Genomic DNA, 21,367 nt, shown 5'->3' with positions numbered 1-21,367 from the left:
CACATATTTGTTGTACATTTTTGACTAAAGTTTAATAATTTTATTGTTGCTAGACTTGGTCATATGACCACTGCACTTAATCTTCATTTTTTCCTCTTAGATGAGAAGCAAGAAAGAAGGATGATGAATCAAAACTTGATCTTCTTCTTCAATTGTTTATCTCTCTTGATTGCCTCACTCCATTTCTTTCAAGCTTGTAATGCAAACTGCACCCCCTCTGCGTGTGGCCTTATTCCAAACATTAGCTCCCCTTTCCGCCTCGAGAATGATCCCAAGCACTGTGGTGATCATGGATACGAATTAGTATGTGAAAACAATGTCGCTTCAATTAATCTAAACTCCCACAAATACTACGTGAAAGCGATCAATTACAGTGACTTCAGCATCTGGCTTTCCTATGCTTCCATAGACAACAACACCTGCTCTTTCCCTATTTCTTCTGCATACCGGGATGGTTATTTCAATCCCTATTTCTTAGAGAAGGAGCAAAGTCAAGCTATCAGTTTCATGAGCTGCGAGTATCCATTGCATAATTGTTCCTTGTCAAACCAAGTTACTGGTTGTGGGCAATCTAGCACACATGCTTGCATAAAGTTTGGGCAGATACGCCCCGCCGATGTGGAGCATATGTGCACTCTAGTTTCCGTGGTTGCAACATCATGGAACTTTATGGATTTGAATAATGTATCGCTCTCAGAAATCCATCAATCTCTGCTGTATGGATTTAAACTGTCTTGGTTAGGTTTTATCTGTCGAAATTGCGATGGAGCTGGTTGTTCTATAGAGCCGGGTGGATTGGTAATTTGCGGCGAGCATCATTCGGGTCTCTATTACAATTGGGGTGAGAGTGAGACTACTAATTTACATGTTCAGTTAACAACTCTAAAACTCCATTTTTGTGCTGATGGATTTTCTGTAAACGCAGAGAATTTAATGGACTCCTTCAAACCACCTGAAGGTAAGATTTATTGATTATGAATAAAAGCAAAAGTGGTGGTTCTAGTCTCAAGTCTCAACAGCTTTTCTTCATGATCAGGTCCAGCTGCTGGCCGTCTCATGCTTTTCATGCTCATAGTTGGTGAGATCTTCAACTTATGCTCATCATCTTCTGCAGTCATGATTAACTTGGTCAACACCATTTGCATTTGCAGCAGTTGTATTTGCAGGGGTAAGCATTCCTGCAAAAATCATCATCGGATTTGGGATCTCTTATTGGGTTCTCGTAAAAAACTGTAAGAATTCTTTGTCTGTCATTAAACAATTAAACACAAATGCTGAGAAAGTAAGCAAAAACCTTGAATGAGGAGTGATCTGTTCTTGCAGGGTATCGCGAAGATATTGAGCGCATACTTGGTGAGCTTCTAATGACTAATATATCCCTCTTTTACAAAATAGTCAAGTCCGGGCTGTCTAAAGATAGTTGAATCATTTCTTTTGGCAAAAAGATTTATTCTCTCCCAACAATAACCTTTAAAATCAATTTCTTAAATCTTGTGCTCAAAAGAAACGATTCAACTAACTTGGAACGGAGTGAGTATGAAGATCAAAACTGTATATGGATGGTAGATATCAAGAAACGTGTTTTTTTACTTGTTTTATATGGCAGTTGTTAGCTTTGAAGTAAGATTCATTGTTGGGATGCTATTTGGAATGGGGTTCCTGATCTACAAGTTTCGAAGAAGGCGTTTGTCGAGTTATGAGGAAATAGAGGGCTTTCTACGGAGTGACAACAAACTCTCCCCAATCAGGTACTCTTATTCAGACATAAAAAAGATGACCAAAGGTTTTCGAGAGAAACTAGGCGAAGGAGGTTTCGGTTCTGTTTACAAAGGAAAGCTTCGCAGCGGCAATCATGTGGCAGTCAAGCTACTGGGGAAGGGCAAAACAAATGGGCAAGACTTCATTAATGAAATTGCAACTATCGGTAGGATCCATCATGTCAATGTTGTTCAACTAGTTGGATATTGTGCTGAACGATCCAAGCGTGTCCTCGTATTTGATTTCATGCCAAATGGTTCCCTAGAGAAGTACATCTTCAACAAAGAAAAAGCATGCTCCTTGAATTGGGATGAGAAATTTAAGATTGCGATGGGAGTGGCTCGAGGGATTGAGTATTTGCACCGTGGTTGTGATATCCAGATCCTACATTTTGACATTAAACCTCACAATATACTTCTAGACAATAACTTCGTTCCAAAAGTGTCTGATTTTGGGCTAGCAAAGTTATGCTCTGTAGACAAGGACACAGTGACCTTAACGGCAGCTAGAGGAACCATAGGGTATGTTGCTCCTGAACTCATCAATAGAAGTATTGGTGAAGTCTCTTCCAAGGCAGATGTGTATAGTTTCGGGATGCTGTTGATGGAAATGGTGGGGTTGAACAAAGAGTTGAAGGGAAACAATGATGATTCTACTAAGTATTTTCCCAATTGGATATATGACCACATTAACCAAGACAGAGAGATTGAGATTGAAAAGGCAGAGGAAAACACCGGTAATGATGAGAATGGGAGCAGAAAGAGTCTTGTTAGGAAGATGACAATAGTTGCCTTATGGTGTATACAGATGAGTCCAAATGATCGTCCATCAATGAATCAAGTGTTGGGAATGTTAGAAGCTGATGTTGAACGCTTGCAGGTACCGGCGTATTCATCTCAATCAACGCATGTGGCAGGAAAGGAGGAAGAAAGCTGGCTTACAGATTCAACTGAAGTATCCTTGCTCCATCATAACAATAGTAGCTGTGTTGAGATTACTGTTTCTTGAATAGGAAACAGAGTCCCTCTTGTGTGTATGAAATAACTATTTGAATTAGCCTTTTTTAATTTTCTCAGCAATCAGAGTTGATTTTTATTTGCAAGATGAGACTAATCAATATACATGTGGTCAGTTTGATATCACAAAATGATGTGTTGTCATGAACCAGTAAACCCCTCAACATCAGTTGCTACCAAAGTCATGCTTGCGTCTGGTTTTAAGACTTAATTATGTCCACCCAACACATGTAGCTCCAAATATATATAGTATGCAACATAAGTTGTCTGATTTTGTTAATCATCAACTGATTAATTCCTCCAACCATGATCACAACTCATCAAAACTCCATCTTCCTTATCACCTCATCTCTCTTGATGATCCTCTCACTCCATAATTTGTTTGAATCTTGTGATGCCAAATGCACTCCTTCTTCCTGCGGCATCATTCCCAACATCAGCTACCCTTTCCGCCTCAAGGGCAACCCCAAAAATTGCGGTGATCCAAGATTTGAATTATCATGTGAAAATAATGTGACCTTCGTGTCCCTTAATTCTCACAAATACTATGTCAAAGCAATCAACTACAGTGGCTATGGAGACAAGCCCACCATCAGGGTGGTTGATGCTTCCATAAACAAAGGCGACATCTGCTCGTTCCCCACCTTATCTGCATATGCCTATACTCGTCTTTCTAACCTGTTACCGATCAATTCCTTGCCTATAAACTTTATAAGCTGCCCAAATCCGTTGAGAAATTCATCTGTTTATACTAATATCACTACTCAGTGTGCCTCTAATTCATCCCAACACAGATATGCTTATATTAAGGTCGGCCACATGAAGGTCTCAGAGTTGCCACACACCTGTGGAGTAGACCTCATAGTGATGACATCCTCGTATAGTTTCAAGGATTTGAACAACGTTTCGCTTTCAGAAATCCATGAGTCTCTCTTGAATGGATTTGAACTCATCAGCTGCTCCTACTGTGGAACATCCAAAATCTTATTGATACGTTGGGGTAAGTATGAAAGAATGCAATCTGTCAATCATTATATATTTTGGAAAATGATCCTTATCACTTCTACTCTTGTCTTGTATATATATTTGCAGAGTATCTCCTGATTCTTGTGGTCATTCTAGGTAACCTCTTGTTTTATACTCCATATGATTTACTCCATCCTCAATTTTGTTTTTTTAATCATGACACTATAAATTCTTATTTTGGAAAGAACATAAATTGGTGCAGGTATGTTGTGTGCAGCGGTAAGCCCTCCTGCATTCACCATATGTGGATTCGCAGCTGTAACACTACTCTTATTTCATATCAGATATATGTTCCAAGATATAATAGAAACATGTAAGAATCCTTGCATACTTTATATCTCAGTGTTTCGTTGTCTCTATATATTAACCAATTACTCGGTGTGCTTTCAGTTGCAGACACCGTGCAATTGAACCCTCTGCTAGCTATAGTAGTAGTCATCATCGGTGCGCTCTTAATTTATGCTCTACTTACTATTATTTTCACTTGCATTTATAGACATCATATTATATATTCCATTTTGTCAACAAAAGCATGCATGCAAGGCATCGACTTTGACAAGCATTATCATATTACAAGTACTTTTTGATGATTTTTTTACTGATAATCATCTCATGACAGACTTGAGCGTCTTGTTGCCAAAGGTTATCATTTTTCCTTTCATGTTGTGCCTTTTGATCTACAAATTTCGAAGAAGGCATTTGTCCGAATACAACACTATAGAATCCTTCCTCCAGAGTGATAATAAACTCTCACCAATCAGATATTCATATTCAGACATAAAGAGAATGACAAGAGGTTTTCAAGAAAAACTAGGTGAAGGAGGCTATGGTTGTGTTTACAAAGGAAAGCTTCGAAGTGGACATGATGTAGCTGTCAAAATGCTCGGAAAATCAGGAGGGAATGGTCAAGACTTTATGAATGAAATATCAACTATTGGAAGGGTACATCATGTCAATGTGGTGCAACTAGTTGGATATTGTGCAGAAGGTTACAAGCGTGCCCTCATCTTTGATTTCATGCCCAACGGTTCTCTTGATAAATACCTCTTCAATCGAGAAAAAATGAATTTCTTAGATTGGGATACAAAGTTTGATATTGCCATGGGAATAGCTCGAGGAATTGAGTATTTGCATCGAGGATGTGACATCCAGATCCTTCATTTTGACATCAAGCCTCATAATATACTCCTCGACCATAACTTCATTCCCAAAATATCTGATTTCGGGCTAGCAAAGTTATGCTCCGTAGAGAAGGAGGCTGTGACCTTAACGGCTGCTAGAGGAACCATAGGGTATGTTGCCCCCGAACTCATCAACAGAGGTATTGGTGCAGTCTCTTTCAAGGCGGATGTGTATAGTTTTGGGATGTTGTTGATGGAAATGGTGGGTTTAAACAGAGAGTTGAGGACAAATAATGATGAATCTACGAAGTATTTCCCAAATTGGATATATGACCACATTAACCAAGGCCGGGAGATTGAAATTGAAAAGGATGAGAAAAACAATAGTGATGATGAGAATAAGAGTGTTCGGAAGATGACAATAGTTGCGTTATGGTGCATACAGATGAGACCAGATGACCGTCCTTCAATGAATCAAGTGTTGCAAATGTTAGATGCGGATGTTGAACGTTTGCCGATACCAGAGGTTCCATCATCACAATCAACCCAAATAGCAGGAAATGAGGAAGAGTGCTGGCTTACAGGTCCCACTGGTTCTGTATCATTGCTCCATAGCAATGACAACAACTTTGAGATTACTATTGCATGAAGTGAACCTGTACTTCCCAATCTTTCTCCCTCTATCCATCTCTTCTTTTACATGTAAGTTCAGTACAGTAATATCAAGTAGAAACTAAACTGCTAGTTGTGTTTTCGTATCATTAATAATCAGATGTTTTGTAGCAGGATTTAATAGCATTTGCAAGTAGCCAATACTTAAATTTTAAAGTTCAAGGTCAGTACCCATCCTTTGAAAAACTGGTGATTATTATTGATCTGAACCTGCAATAATGGTAAATAAGTGGAGCTCTACTCTTATCTCAAATGGAAAACTCATATTAGTAATTATTTTCTAAGCTGCTGTGAACAACATGTAATTTTTATAAAGGAAAACTAGTGGAAATGATGTAAACTGTTCAGAAAATCAAGAGGAAATGGGCAAGAGTAGTCAAAGTGGCCCTTTCCCACACGTTGCTCTACATTTTGAGTAAGTCTTTGCTTGATCTCATAAGTCTTAATGTCTACCTATCCATACCATCATAAATATCATCACCCAATTTAGCTAAAATGGACTTTGTCTAAGATTAAACTTATCATAGGTTGGACGTGGGATGGTTATTTTATTTTTTTGAGGTGGGATGGTTAATCATAAGATACAATGTAATGTTGATATTATGAAGACGAGTCATGATACATTGACTCGTGCCGAGCTTTTGAAGAAAAAGACAGCCGAAAAAGATACTACAAAATAAAAAATGCTCTTAGTCATAAGTAAATATGACAATCAAATATACAAATACAACTTATAGAGAAATTGCAGTAAAGATTCGATATTTACGGTTGAGTAAGACAGATCGAGAGTGAAATTTAGTGACAAGGGGGGTTCTTTAATCTGGTGGGTTATGATAAAAATTTGATGGAATCGGCGTGATTTTGGTAATTCCACGATGGCTGTAAAGATAAAACTTTTGATCCTTATTAAGACGTGGGCTGAAGATAACAATTCAATGAAAATGGGCTGTAGTAATGGAATTAGTATGTCCAACACTCTACAGTCCAAGATGTCTCATGTAAATAAATAAAGAAATAAACATTATTTACTTGCAAGTCGAGACTATATTGTCAATATTACAACATCAAAAAAAGGATCTGTTGTCGTGGCCTTATAAGTAACCACTCAACCCTAGTCTTGCTTGGCCTATGCTTTTAAGACTTCAATCATGTACTGTATATATAAAGTAGAATATGTATTACCACTAACTGATTAATTCCTCCAACCATGATCTCAACCCATCAAAACCTCATCACTTCATCTCTCTTCTTGATTCTGTTTCTCTCACTCCATAGTTTGTTTGAAACTTGTGATGCCAAATGCACTCCTTCTTCCTGTGGCGTCATTCACAATATCAGCTCCCCTTTCCGCCTCAAGGGCGACCCCAACAAGTGCGGCGATCCAAGATTTGAATTATCATGTGAAAATAATGTGACCTCCATCGCCCTTAACTCTCACAAATACTATGTCAAAGCAATCAACTACAGCAACTACCATGGCTACAAAGACAACTCCACAATGAGGCTGGTTGATGCTTCCATAAGTAATGACGACATATGCTCGTTTCCCACCTACTCCTTATATGCCTTTAACTTCACCCGTTATGCTCCTAATCGTCTTCCTTACCGAATCCTGAGTGGTACTTCTAGCGATCCGTATGATGATAAAGCCTTCCCTATTAACTTGATAAGCTGCCCAAATCCCTTGACCAATTCTTCTATTTTTACTGATGTCACTTCTCATTGTGACTCTAATTCATCACATCACAAATATGCTTATATCAAGGTCGGCCACATGAATGCCTCAGAGGTTCCATACACCTGTGGAGTAGACCTCATAGCGATGACATCCTCGTATAGTTTCAAGGATTTGAACAACGTTTCACTTTCAGAAATCCATGAGTCCCTCTTGTATGGATTTGAACTCTACGTCTGGCATGAAACATCCCTTGATTGGGGTAAGGGTGCACTATGTCTATGCCATATTATATACTACTACTATAATTCCTATATAATGCTGGGAAATGGTGCTCATTAATAATACTACTACTCTTGTGTTGTATGCATATGATCTGCAGGGCTTATCGTAATTCTTGTGGTCGTTTCAGTTGCAGGTAAGCTCTGCTTTTCATTTTAGTTTTTCTTAATCAATTTTAATTCTTACTCATATATATATCAAAACTTGGTGCAGGTTTGTTGTGCGCAGCGGTAAGCCCTCCTTTGTTCTTTGTCTGTGGATTCGGCGCTGTGTTACTGCTCTTATCTCTGATTATAAGTTTATTGATCGATTTAATAGGAAACCCTAACAGTAAGAATCCTTGCATTCTTTCAGTGTATTACATATTGTCTGTATTTTAACTTATGGAGTACACGTACTTACATGTTTGCTTACCATCTACACTGTGTGCTTGCAGCGTTCAACCGATCTTACTCGATGCTCACTGTACAATTATTACCCACAGGTGCGGTTTTTTGTTATTTTCTACTCACTAGTCAAGTTGCATTTATAAATTTATACTCCCAGCTTCACATATATATTGATGACACAAATATTCAGAATGATATAATTTAAAAGAAATTGGGACAAAATGAGTTATGTAAGTAATTTAAACTTGCGAAGAAATATTCCAAAGCAAATCATAATTTTTCATTTTGGGTAGAATGCGTGGATGATGAAAGTAAATCAAGCATGAATTTATATTTTCAGTTTTTAAGAAACATTTATTTAAAATTCAAACTATCAACTTTTTATCAAAACTGTTTCACGTCATTTTTCTGCTCCCATAATTGTGATATGGAAATAATTGACATAATCGCTCTAAACGACTTCAGTTACTATCATAAATACATCATTTAGAAAATGGAAATAAAATTTATACATGCATTTAACAATGCACATCCAGATTTTGCATTGTACCTTTTGCTTTAGCAAATATTGTGCCATAATAGACATTTGATGTTTTTTTTTTCCCTGTAACTCATCTCATGACAGACTTCATCATCATGTTACCAAGGGTTATCATATTTTTTTTGGTGTTGTGGCTTTTGATCTACAAATTTCGAAGAAGACATTTGTCCCAATATAACACAATAGAATCATTCCTCCAAAGTGACAACAAACTATCACCAATCAGATATTCATATTCATATATTAAGAGACAAAAGGTTTTCAACAAAAACTTGGTGAAGGGGGCTTTGGTTGTGTTTACAAAGGAAAGCTTCGGAGTGGGCATCAAAATGTTGGGAAAATCAGGAGGGAATGGACAAGACTTTATGAATGAAATAACAACTATTGGAAGGGTGCACCATATCAATGTGGTGCAGCTAGTTGGCTATTGTGCACAAGGTTCCAAGCGTGCCCTCATCTATGATTTCATGCGCAATGGTTTTCTTGAAAAGTACCTCTTCAGTCGAAAAAATATGAATTCCTTAAATTGGGATACAAAGTTTGACATTGCCGTTGGAATAGCTCGAGGAATTGATTATTTGCATCGGGGGTGTGACATCCAGATTCTTCATTTTGACATCAAGCCTCATAACATACTCCTTGACGATAACTTCATTCCCAAAATATCTGATTTCGGGCTAGCAAAGTCATGCTCCGTAGAGAAGGAAGCAGTGACTTTAACGGCCGCTAGAGGAACCGTAGGATATGTTGCTCCTGAACTCATCAATAGAAGTATTAGTGAAGTCTCTTCCAAGGCAGATGTGTATAGTTTCCGGATGCTTTTGATGGAAATGGTGGGTTTGAACAAAGAGTTGAAGGGAAAATGATGATTCTACTAAGTATTTTCCCAATTGGATATATGACCTCATTAACCAAGACAAAGAGATTGAGATTGAAAAGGCAAAGGAAAAAACCGGTAATGATGAGAATGGGAGCAGAAAGAGTCTTGTAAGGAAGATGACAATAGTTTTATGGTGTATACAGATGAGTACAAATGATCGTCCATCAATGAATCAAGTGTTGAGAATGTTAGAAGCTGATGTTGAACGCCTGCAGATTCTAGCGTATTCATCTCAATCAACGCATGTGGCAGGAAACGAGGAAGAAAGCTGGCTTACAGATTCAACTGAAGTATCCTTGCTCCATCATAACAATAGTAGCTGTGTTGAGATTACTGTTTCTTGAATCTGAAACGAGTTCCTCTTGTATGTATGAAATAGTAACTATTTCAATTAGCCTTTTCTAATTTTCTCAGTCAGAGTTGATTTTTATTTGCTAGACGAGACTAATCAATATACATGTGGTCAGTTTGATATCACAACATCAGTTGCTCACAAAGTCATGCTTGCCTCTGGTTTTAGGACTGAATTATGTGCACACAATACATGCTGCTTCAAATATATTTAGTACTACTGTGCAACATAAGTTGTCTGATTTTGTTAGTCATCAACTGATTAATTCCTCCAACCATGATCACAACTCATCAAAACTCCATCTTCCTCATCAACTCATCAAAACTGCATCTTCCTCAACACCTCATCTCTCTTGATGATCCTCTCACTCCATATATTGTTTGAATCATGTGATGCCAAATGCACTACTTCGTGCAGCATCATTCCCAACATCAGCTACCCTTTCCGCCTCAAGAGCGACCCCAAAAATTGTGGTGATCCAAGTTTGAGTCATCATGTGAAGATAATGTTGATTACTATTGCATGAAGTAAACCTCTTCTTCACAATTTTCCTTCCTCCATCCATCTCTTCTTTTAAATGTAAGTTCTGTACAGTAGTACTTATCAAGTAGAAACTAGTCTGATAGTTGTGTTTTTGATTAGTTAATAATCAGATGTAATGAATATGTAATTTGTGTTAAGCCAACCCATGAGGAAGTTTTTTAGCAAGATTTAATAGCATTTGCAGGTGGCCAATCCTTAAATTTCAACGTCTAAGGACAGTACCCATCCTTAGATGCTGTGAGTCTTATCTCCAGTGGAAAACTCGTACTTAGTAATTACTCCCTCCTGTCACATACAAGAACTAACATTTAGTGTGAGCATGAGTTTTAAGAAATACATAAAGAATAGTAGGTTGGAAAAATTAATGGAATATTAGATCTATTTTTTTATATTGGTTTTATAATAGAATGTGAGTTAGTGGAATGTGAGACCTATTTACCATTTATGATAAAAGTGAAATATGATCCTTGTTATGAGACCGACTAAAATGATAAAATGTATAACTCTTATTGTAGGACGAAGGAAGAAAGTATTTTCTAAGAATGCTGGAAAACTAGCGAAAATGATGTGAACTGCTCAGAAAATCAAGAGGAAATGGGAAAGACTAGTCAAATTGAGTAAGTCTTGCTTGACCTCATGAGTCTAATATCTACCTTACCATACAACCATTTTATCATATACTCCCTTAGTCCGTAAAATGTTATCCAATTTTACTATTTTAGTCCGTCCGTAAAATATTATCCACTTTGCTTCTTTCCACTTTTAATAAATAGACTCCACTTTCTACTAACTCATTACACTCACATTTTATTATAAAATTAATATATAAATGAGGGACATACATTCCACTAACTTTTTTACTTTTATTCACATTAATAAAACTCGTGTCGAATCAAACTTGGACAATATTTTGCAAATGGAGGGAGTACTTCTTCTATCCCACTAAAAGTACATTTCCATATAATTATATTATTATATACTTCTTCTGTCTTATTAAAAATAAAAAATTTAAAAATAGAAACAATATTAACTCTATTTTTTTCTCTTAATTAACTCACAAAATAATAGTCCCTCCGTTCCATAGTAATAGAGTCATTTTGCCATTTTGTTACATTTTATAGTAATAGAGTCATTTCTCTTTTTAGTAAAAGTCAACACATTTTTCCACACCTACTTTACTCTCTCTTACCTTATTCTCTCTTCATCTCTCTACCTTTTTCATTTTTCACTTTACTCTCCATATACTTAACTCACCTAACATAATTTTTCTTAATCTTCGTGCCGAAAAGAAACACATCCATTACTATGGAACGGAGGGAGTACTACTATATAAAATCTTGTGCCGAAAAATAAATGTTTCATATTTACGGAGGTAGTATATCATGCAATAGTAAATCGTAAAAGATACTTCTGCCATCCTTTGTATAGTACTCCCTCCGTCCCCCATAATTTGTCACCATTTGACCCGGCACGGGTTTTAAGAAATGTAATAGAAAGTAGGTTGAAAAAGTTGGTGGCATGTGGGTCCTACTTTGATATATTAGTTTTATAATAAAATGTGAGTGGGAATGAGTTAGTGGAGTATGAGGTCCACTACCAAAAATGGTAAAAGTGAAAGGTGACAAATTTTTAGGGACGGACGAGAAAGGAAATAGGTGACAAATTTTCAGGGACGGAGGGAGTACTATATAAGAAACTAATATAATATACTTACTTTATTAAGTTAAGTAGAAAGAATAAAATATGAAAGTGGAAAAAGTTGGAGAGATAAAGAAATAGAAGGAAAAAGTTAGAGAGATAAAGAAATAGAAAATAAAGTAGGAGGGAGGGAATAAATAATTAAGAGAAAGATAAAGGTGTTATTTTTTGCCAAAAAAATTTAATCACTTGTGTCAAGACAACCAAAAATAAAAAATTGATCACTTATAATGAGACGAAGAAAGTATATATTACTTCATTTGTCCCAATTAAGTTGAATCAAAACTTTTGGGTACAGAAATTAAGAAATTGTGTTGAAAGGTACTCTCTCCGTTTCGCGGTAGTGGACACGTTTCTTTTCAGCACGCGATTTAAGAAAAATTATGTTATGTAAATTAAGTAAATGACAAATAAAGTATGAAATGAAAAAGGTAGATAGTGAAGAGAAAATAAAATACGAGAGGGTAAAGTAATTGAGAAGAAATATGTAGATTTTTACTAAAAACGAAAAGGACTCCACTACTGTGGAATAGAGGGAGTAGGAGAGAAGAATAAAATACAGGAAATGTAAAGGGAGAGTAAAGTAAGTAATTGAATAAAATAAGAATGATTGAATATTTTAATTTTTTTGTCAGAACATGAAATGATTCTTAGACATCATTAAAGGAATACAACTTAACTTAATTGAAACGGAGAGAGTATTATTCTAACTAATTTAGATTTAGTGATTTGGGAGTATATCTCTCGAAATAAATAAAAAGCTAATGGAAATAAATTAGAGGAAAAGTACTACTACCCCCATCCACGAAAGTTTTTATCCCATTTCTCTGTTCGTCCCCAAAGTTTATCCCATTTCACTTTTTATTATTTTTTGTAATGAACCTCATATTCCAATAACTCATTCATACTCACATTTTATTATAAAATAAAACTAATATATAAAAGTAGGATCCATAATTCAGAAACTTTTTCAACTTATTTTTTATTATATTTTTTTAAATCCATATTCGATTAAAGTGGGATAATATTTGAAAGGCAGATGTAATACTCAGACCTTATTTGACTGGGTCTTCAACGACTTTGCGTCAACCTTCCCTTTCATATCAAAGTAGCAGTACTAAATAGTAACTACAGTACTAAAATTGTCCCTTTGCGCAAGTTGCTCAATCTTTGCTGCACCGACAACCTTTAGCCTCATATCATAAGACAAAGTCAATCGTTGCTTAACTAAAACTTGGGTAACTCTAAATGAAATTGAGAAAATCATTGTGAAACAAAGTTGTAAACACAGGTATTAAGCCAAACATCATTATTCGATAAGAACATGATGATTTCGAGTTGGGTTGATAACTATCCAAAGTCCTAATATTACAAGTCTTTTTTATGGGAGTTTCTTCACAAAAAAGTTATAATCCATCCATTCCATGTATTAAAATCTGTGTCGAACCAAAAGTACATATTTTTTGGGGACGGAGTGAATAGTAATTCAAATAACTCATTCTTAATTTAGTTTCTTTTCACTTTAATATTTATTACTCCTTCCGTTTTGCCATAGTTGAAGCGAAACTTTTTGGCACGCAGTTTTAGAAAGGAATATTGGGTGTGTTAAATAAATAGATAAAAAAGTAAGAGAGAAGAAAATATAGAGAGAATAAAGTATAAAGTGAATAAAGTAGAGAGAATAAAGTAAGAGAGAGTAAAGTAAGAAAGAGAAAAAGGTTACCATATATAGAAATGACTCAACTATAAAGAAACGGATGGAGTATTATTTTCCTAAAACGAGTGAAAAAAAAATTAGTGATTCAAAGCAAGGAGCCGAAGGAGGAGTATCATGTTACTATAGACAACGTGAATTTTTCATTATAGCTACTTCCAACTCGGTAATAATTGTTTTTAATAAATCTTTTTAATTATCTCAAGTTTATATATGAAACCAAATTTGTCTACACATTTTATATTCAATACGTTTGATTTATACAAAAGGAACAAGAGCAAATTATTAAGGACGTATCGAATATAAACAATTATTTTAATGTAATTTGTATGATTTCCACTACCTATAATAGAGGTAAAAAATTTTAACTGCATTAAAAAGAACTTGCAAAAATTCAAATCAACACGTCTAATAGTCACTCAGTTTGCTGGTGGACACACTTGATCTAATAACCAAAGAAAAGAGAACTAGCAAGAAAAATTAAATTCATTATAAGCTTTAAATGTGTTAGAATTGAAAAGGTAAAAAAACTAATTGCATAAAGAGAGGATTAGTGATAATTGCATTAGTTTGGCGTAATATTCAAAAACCAACTCCGCTTTTAATTTGAAACTAAAATAAATTCCTCTCCTAAAATCAGTTGCTCACAAGTCATGCTTGGAGCTGCCCCATATATAGTGGAGTATTTAGTAGTGAGTGTGTGTACCCAAAGTTAGTTCTATTGTGGTTTTGTTAAACATCCATCATTCCACAATTTTCATTGGTTAATTCCACGAGAGCTATGATCTCAACACATCAAAACCTCATCGCTTCATCTCTCTTGATGATTCTGTCACTCCATAATTTGGTTGAAACTTGTGATGCTGAATGCACTTTTTCTTCCTGCGGCATGTTTCCCAACATCAGCTCCCCTTTCCGCCTAAAGGGTGACCCCAAGAATTGCGGTGATCCAAGATTTGAATTATCATGTGAAAATAAAGTGGCCTACTTCTCCCTCCATTCTCACAAATACTATGTCCAAGATATCTACTACGACAGGTCCACCATCAGGCTGGTTGATGCTTCCATAAACGAAGATGACATCTGCTCGTTTCCCACTTTTTCTAAATATGCCTATCAGTTCACCTATGCTCATCCCAATTATCGTCTTTCTAACCTATCCCCGATCGATTCCTTACCTATAAACTTGATAAGCTGCCCAAATCCGTTGAAAAATACATCCCTTTATACTGATATCACTAATCAGTGTGCCTCTAAATATTCATCCCATCATCACAGATATGCTTATATCAAGGTTGGCAATATGATGGCCTCAGAGGTTCCATACACCTGTGGAGTTGACCTCATAGCGATGGTCACACCCTTGTATAGTTTCGAGGATTTGAACAATGTTTCGCTTTCAGAAATCCACGAGTCCCTCTTGTTTGGATTTGAACTCGGGATATGCCCCTGGCCGTGTGAGAGTAGTGATTTATTCATCATTAACTGGGGTAAGTGTGCACTATGTACACAATTGTCTATGTCTATGTCAGTCATATATTAGTAGCATCATTCCTATATTTTGGTAATTCTGGAAAAATATTACTAACCTTGTGTTGTGTGTATAGCTACAGTTTCGATCGAACTTCTTGTCGTCTTTGCAGGTAAGCTCTAATCTTCACCTTATATCAATTTGAATTCTTATAGTATGACTCAGCTTCCACTTGCAGGTTTATTGTGCGCAGTGGTAAGCCCTCCTGTATTCACCCTCTGTGGATTTGCCGCTGTATCACTACTGTTATACTATGTGATTACTAGTACGATTCTAATGTCAAAAGAATACTCACTCTATAACAGTAAGAATCCTTGCATCCATTCAGTGTATTATTATCTGTATTTTTATTCATACACTCATATTCTTTGGAGTACTAAGCATCTACTCATCGGTATGCTTGCAGAGTCCGAACGAGCTTTATCGATGCTCAATCAACAATCAGTACTCATCATAGGTGCGCCTTTAATTTATCCTCTACTCCCTACTCGTTAGTTCAAGTTCCATTTTTAAATTTATACTCCCTTCACATATGTACAACTTATTTGAAGACACAAAATTTTAAGTTGTATTGTTGTATTCCCTCCGTCCTTCAATATGTGTCCCACTTGACCCGGCACGGGAAATGTAAAAGAAAAATGAGGGAAATGTAAAAGAAAATGAGTTGAAAAAGTAGTGAAATGTGGATCATACTTTTATATATTAGTATTGTGATAAAATGTGAGGGATAATGCGTTAGTGGAATATGGAATCCACTACTAAAAGTTATAAAAATGAAGTGAGATCATTAATAAAAGACGGACCAAAACGGTAATTAGCACACATAATGAGTGACGGAGGAAGTATTAAGTATAGAGAGAAAATATATGCTAATGAAGATAGAATAATGTAATATACTTAAAAAGTAGTGAACCAAGAAAAATTTGTTGAATAATAGTAGTAGTTTGCTTTTTTTAAAATGAAAATAGTACTAGTAAGTAGTACCCCCGTCCCATTAAAAATCGATGATTCACTTTTCTTTTTAATTTATCCTAACAATGATGATCTATTATTAATGGAAATATCTTTTATTTCTACTTTATTCCTTCTCTCTTACTTTACTCTTTCTACTTAACACAAATAATAAAACTAATATAAAATCTCGTGCCGCTCAAGGAAGAGTCATCTTCTTTGGGACGGACGGAGGGAGTAACATGCAAGGGATCGACTTTGAAAGATCTACAAAATCATGATTTTTCATTTGGTTAGAATGAGTGAATGGTGAAAATAATTAAACATGTACTAACATAGTCAATGAAAATAGTTAAACATGTATTAACATTTATTTATGAGTAAATGTGAATTTTAATCCTAAACATATTACTAAAATATGAATTTGGTCCAAAATATTTACTTTTTGAAAAATAGGCTCAAAACAAATGAAATCCTTGTTGAAGTGGTCCTTTTTTTACGGTTCCATAAAAAAACTAATGGTCATGCCAGTGTGCAATTAGCATTGATCGTTAGTTTTTTGACGAAACCGTGAAAAAAGGACTACTTCGTCAACATTTTCATTTGTTATGAACCTATTTTTTAAAAAATAAATATTTTGAACCAAATTCATATTTTGATCATATGTTTAAAACTAAAATTCACCTTTGCTCTTTATTTAAATTTCAAACTATCGACTTTGTATCAAAATTGTTTTACGCCATTTTTCTGCACCAATAATCGTGATATGGATTATGCATATTGGCATGTGAATGTCCGGTGGACTGCTGAGAAAAAATTTAGTTGTCACGGCATACCAAATGGCAGTGTGACGTGGTATGCCCCGCTAATAACTTTTTGACATGTGTATTTATAATGGCCCCACTAAATACATTCATTTCTTTATAAACATGGATATTATTATTAAATTTGGAAACTATCTAAAATAATCTAGGAGTTCCTATATTTATAACTTAATATACTTTACGTTCTTTTTGACCAAATTTCTTGCACCATGACTTATAGATTGTTTCAGCCTTTTAGTAATCAATAAGAACATGAATTTAACAAAATAAAATACTCTGTACATTATTATATTTTGTTTATAGACAGACAAAGATTTAATATAACAAGATTAATTTTCATGTCATTTACTTACTATTATTAGCTACGATTATATTTAATACGGAGTAGTATAATTATTTATATATATAAAATGGTAAAATAATATATAAGAATGAAACTATAAGTCATTCATAATTTCCCATAGTTAACGTAATTTATGATTTAATTATGGTTAATATGTCTTGTTTTATTGATAACTTAAATTTCTTATTTTTTTTTTCCTTGTCAAATAGCAGTGATTTCCGAAATTATGAGTGATTATATAAATTCGAAATTATGAGTGATTATATAAATTCATTCTTATAGCATTATTTTACCATTTTACATGTATGAATAATTATACTCCATTAAATATAAAGGTAGCTAATATAATAATTAGTAAATGATCAGAAAACTACTTATATTAGGTACTCATCTGTCTAATATAATGAGTAAATTCTAAAAATAAATATACGGGAAATATACTAATATTTCATGTATTTTATTTTAAATTCATATAACTAAAAAGGACGAAACAATTTATAACTCATAGTACAAAATTAGAAGTGAGTATAAGTTACTATAGCAACTCCTAAATTTTTGAATAATTTCCAAACTTAATAATAATATCCATGTTTATAAAGAAATGAATGTACTTAGTGGGGCCATTATAAATACACATGTCAAAAATTTATTAGCGGGGCATACCACGTCACACTGCCATTTGGTATGCCGTGACCATTGAATTTTTTCTCGTGCACTGCTATTGTCAGGACTCAGGAGTAGTATTTAATTTTTGTAATTGCAATAAACGATTTACTATCATATCATTCAGAAAATGGAAATAAAATTTATCACATCAAGATTTTAGGAAGCATAAAATGGACATTTTTGTGTGAGATAGTGCTTATTTTCTATAAATAATTTTATTTTTCCATCTCACTTTTATTTTATTAATTTATGGAGTATTATAATATATATAGCACATTATCAAGACTTATTGGTAATAGACCAAATGAGTATTTAGATAAATTTAAATGTAAATTTATTACTAAATCGAATAAAATTAAAAATTTAAGCTGATATATATTTTTTACAAATAATATTAAATTCAGTTTTAGGTCATAGCTTTATGTGCGTTGTACTTTTGATTTTGCAAATATTGTTCCATAATAGGTGTATTTGACAATTTTTTTCTATAACTCATATCATGCAGGCTTCATCACCTTGTTTGCAAGGATTATCATATTTCCTTTAGTGTGGTGGTTTTTAATCTACAAATTTCGAAGAAGGCGTTTGTCCGAATATAACACAATAGAATCCTTCCTCCAAAGTGATAACAAACTATCACCAATCAGATATTCATATTCCAACATAAAGAAAATGACAAGGCGTTTTCGACAAAAACTAGGTGAAGGAGGCTATGGTTGTGTTTACAAAGGAAAGCTTCAAAGTGGACATGATGTAGCAGTCAAGCTGCTGGGAAAATCCGGAAGAAATGGGCAAGACTTCATGAATGAAATAACAACTATTGGAAGGATACACCATGTCAATGTGGTGCAACTAGTTGGCTATTGTGCAGAAGGCTCTAAGCGTGCCCTCGTATTTGATTTCATGCCCAATGGTTCTCTTGAAAAGTACCTCTTCAATCGAGAGGGAATGAATTCTTTAAACTGGGATACAAAGTTTGACATTGCCGTTGGAATAGCCCGAGGAATTGAGTATTTGCATCGAGGATGCGACATCCAGATTCTTCATTTTGACATCAAACCTCATAACGTACTCCTCGACCATAACTTCATTCCCAAAATATCTGATTTTGGGCTAGCAAAGTCTTGTTCCGTAGAGAAGGAGGCTGTGACCTTAACGGCTGCTAGAGGAACTATAGGGTATGTTGCCCCCGAACTGATCAATAGAGGTATTGGCGCAGTCTCTTCCAAGGCAGATGTATATAGTTTCGGGATGTTGTTGATGGAAATAGTGGGCTTAAACAAAGAGTTGAAGACAAACAATGATGATTCAACAAAGTATTTCCCAGATTGGATATATGACCACATTAAACAAGGCATAGAGATTGAAATTGAAAAGACGGGGGAAAGCTATAGTAACGACGATAATAAGTGTTCGAAAGATGACAATAGTTGCGTTATGGTGCATACTGATAAGCCCTGATAATCGTCCTTCAATGAATCAAGTGTTACAAATGTTAGAAGCCGACGTCGAACGCCTGCAGATTCCAGAGGTTCGATCATCACAATCAACCCAAGTTGCAGGAAATGGGGAAGATGGCAGCTGGCTCACTGATGCAACTGATTCTGCATCATTGCTCCATCATGACAACGCCAGCAGCTTTGAGATTACTATCGCATGAACCTCTTCTTCCCAATCCTTCCTTCCTCCATCCATATCTTCTGCGTGAGGTTTGTAATATCTGTTGCCTATTTATAATAGTATTGTATTGCAAGATGAATTTTTATAGGGGGCAAAATGATCCACATCCATTCTCAAATATAAATGACAAAATATAATGTTTGAACAAACATGCGAGGCCATCAAAATTCAAGTGTATGGTTTCTCATGCATTCTTCATTTCTCAACTTCTCATTATTTATTTAAGCCAAGGAGAGCTTTCCCTATATATAATTTCTACACTATATGTAATCATCTAACGATTCTTAGATTATTACAAAGATGGCCAAGTTCAGGCCTCGCATCCATCCAAGTAGTGAATTTCATCTCAGGGGCTTAAGTGCTGTACAGATAGGATCTAAACGTGATCTGGAAGAAGTATCGCCTGCAATGCACACACGCAAAATCAGATCATAAGCTACAAGAACATCATATCTTAGATACTACCTCTGTCCCTGAAAATTTGATACAGTTTACTATTTCGGTCCGTCCCTGAAAATTTGATATACTTCACTTTTACCATTTTTTATAGTGGACCCCATATTCCACTAACTCATTCCTACTCACATTTTATTATAAAACTAATACTTTAAAAGTAGGACCCACATCCCACCAACTTTTTCAACTCACTTTCCATTACATTTCTTAAAACCCGTGTCGGGTTAAAGTGTAACAAATTTTGGGGGACGGATGTAGTAATAATACCAGTTGCAATGGAATACTGTTAGAACATCATAACCGGAAACCAACCTTAGAGCTTTAATACCCATATCAACAATGTATGCTCGATCTTCATCATGTCATTTGAAAGCCGTTCGAGTTCCTTGCTGTAGTATAGAATATCATCTCTCAAATGCCCAGCACCCGCACACCTTCAAAAAGGAGGAAATGACTAGATAGCTAGAGAACAATTTCATCAAACGAATTTGAAATGTGAATATATGTTTTGAATTGAGCTACATTAAACTGGCTCAAACAGTTATATCAGTTTTACTAAGGCAGATTGTGTTTACTAAGGCAGGTATCATTTCCATGACGTAATTTCTGGATTAACAGACCTAGCATAACTTACTTCTGAATTTTTTTACTGTAAGTAGGTTTAGTTATATTATTTACTTCATTTTATTTCTAGTTGTGACTGTTATATGGGAGTACGACATTCTTTAGTGAGTTTCTGTCTGATTAAAAGATCGCTGTTGCAGATCAACGCATAAAGGCACTGATAGGATTTAGGTTCCCTATCGAGAGGTTTGTAGAGCACGCGAAGATTGAACGGAACAAAAGAGGATAAACCTAGTTGAAGTGCTAGGGTTTCGGAACCAAGAATGAGAATAGAAGTTAATTCATATTTCTCAATGAATGAAAATGCTATAGAATTCTATTATTTATAGAATTCTAAACCTAAAAAGTATCTTGCTAATCAAGCAAGATAAATAAATAAAAAAATTACAATAATTAAGGATAACCAACTAAAATAAAAGATACTATAAATCAAATCAAATAAAAGATACTGGAGATGATCTTTGACGAGATTCACTAAATCGGGGTCCCTATCAGGTACCCTTTTGCATTTGTGCTTAAACTTGGATAAATAAAGAGAATATGTTTAATTGCGCATTCATCTCTGTGGGATCGATCCCTACTTTCTTATGCTAATTTTAGTATACGTGGTTGAGGGTTTTGAATA

General features: G+C 35.0%; 2 protein-coding genes and 2 pseudogenes across 4 annotated transcripts; all 4 read left to right on the top strand.

The window, feature by feature from the left end:
* Positions 1-67: 67 nt before the first annotated feature.
* Positions 68-2,860, top strand: LOC125210255 (LEAF RUST 10 DISEASE-RESISTANCE LOCUS RECEPTOR-LIKE PROTEIN KINASE-like 2.1). The gene is made up of 6 exons (XM_048109818.2): positions 68-841; positions 926-958; positions 1,037-1,078; positions 1,152-1,232; positions 1,324-1,353; positions 1,607-2,860. Exons 1-6 carry the CDS (start codon positions 121-123, stop codon positions 2,764-2,766), a joined length of 2,067 nt encoding a protein of 688 aa, XP_047965775.2. The 5' UTR covers positions 68-120; the 3' UTR covers positions 2,767-2,860.
* An 85-nt stretch (positions 2,861-2,945) lies between these two features.
* On the top strand, positions 2,946-5,719 carry LOC125210254 (LEAF RUST 10 DISEASE-RESISTANCE LOCUS RECEPTOR-LIKE PROTEIN KINASE-like 2.4). The gene is made up of 5 exons (XM_048109817.2): positions 2,946-3,774; positions 3,867-3,896; positions 4,003-4,113; positions 4,191-4,244; positions 4,420-5,719. The coding sequence occupies exons 1-5, from the start codon at positions 3,081-3,083 to the stop codon at positions 5,568-5,570; spliced, it is 2,040 nt and encodes a 679-aa protein (XP_047965774.2). The 5' UTR covers positions 2,946-3,080; the 3' UTR covers positions 5,571-5,719.
* Positions 5,720-6,141: 422 nt separating this feature from the next.
* Positions 6,142-9,777, top strand: LOC125216650 (uncharacterized; annotated as a pseudogene). The gene is made up of 5 exons (XR_016137153.1): positions 6,142-7,530; positions 7,651-7,686; positions 7,764-7,880; positions 7,987-8,034; positions 8,565-9,777. The product of XR_016137153.1 is annotated as an uncharacterized LOC125216650 (transcript).
* Positions 9,778-14,416: 4,639 nt separating this feature from the next.
* On the top strand, positions 14,417-19,811 carry LOC125209132 (LEAF RUST 10 DISEASE-RESISTANCE LOCUS RECEPTOR-LIKE PROTEIN KINASE-like 2.1; annotated as a pseudogene). Its single transcript, XR_016137392.1, has 4 exons — positions 14,417-15,157; positions 15,275-15,310; positions 15,377-15,453; positions 18,448-19,811. The product of XR_016137392.1 is annotated as an LEAF RUST 10 DISEASE-RESISTANCE LOCUS RECEPTOR-LIKE PROTEIN KINASE-like 2.1 (transcript).
* Positions 19,812-21,367: the final 1,556 nt, after the last annotated feature.

This window comes from Salvia hispanica, chromosome 3 (assembly GCF_029641045.1).
Source record: "Salvia hispanica isolate PSC_SH4W2 chromosome 3, Shi_PSC_v1, whole genome shotgun sequence".
Lineage (NCBI taxonomy): Eukaryota > Viridiplantae > Streptophyta > Magnoliopsida > Lamiales > Lamiaceae > Salvia > Salvia hispanica.
Note: the sequence above shows the minus strand (reverse complement) of the source record. Positions and strands in the feature narration are given on the sequence as shown.

Coding starts and splice junctions, on each gene's coding strand:
- LOC125210255 (XM_048109818.2), top strand. CDS start 121: ATGATGAATCAAAACTTGATCTTCTTCTTCAATTGTTTATCTCTCTTG. Junction 1,233..1,323: donor TTGGGTTCTCGTAAAAAACT/GTAAGAATTCTT, acceptor CTGTTCTTGCAG/GGTATCGCGAAGATATTGAG. Junction 1,354..1,606: donor AGATATTGAGCGCATACTTG/GTGAGCTTCTAA, acceptor TTTATATGGCAG/TTGTTAGCTTTGAAGTAAGA.
- LOC125210254 (XM_048109817.2), top strand. CDS start 3,081: ATGATCACAACTCATCAAAACTCCATCTTCCTTATCACCTCATCTCTC. Junction 3,775..3,866: donor AATCTTATTGATACGTTGGG/GTAAGTATGAAA, acceptor ATATATTTGCAG/AGTATCTCCTGATTCTTGTG. Junction 3,897..4,002: donor GATTCTTGTGGTCATTCTAG/GTAACCTCTTGT, acceptor AAATTGGTGCAG/GTATGTTGTGTGCAGCGGTA.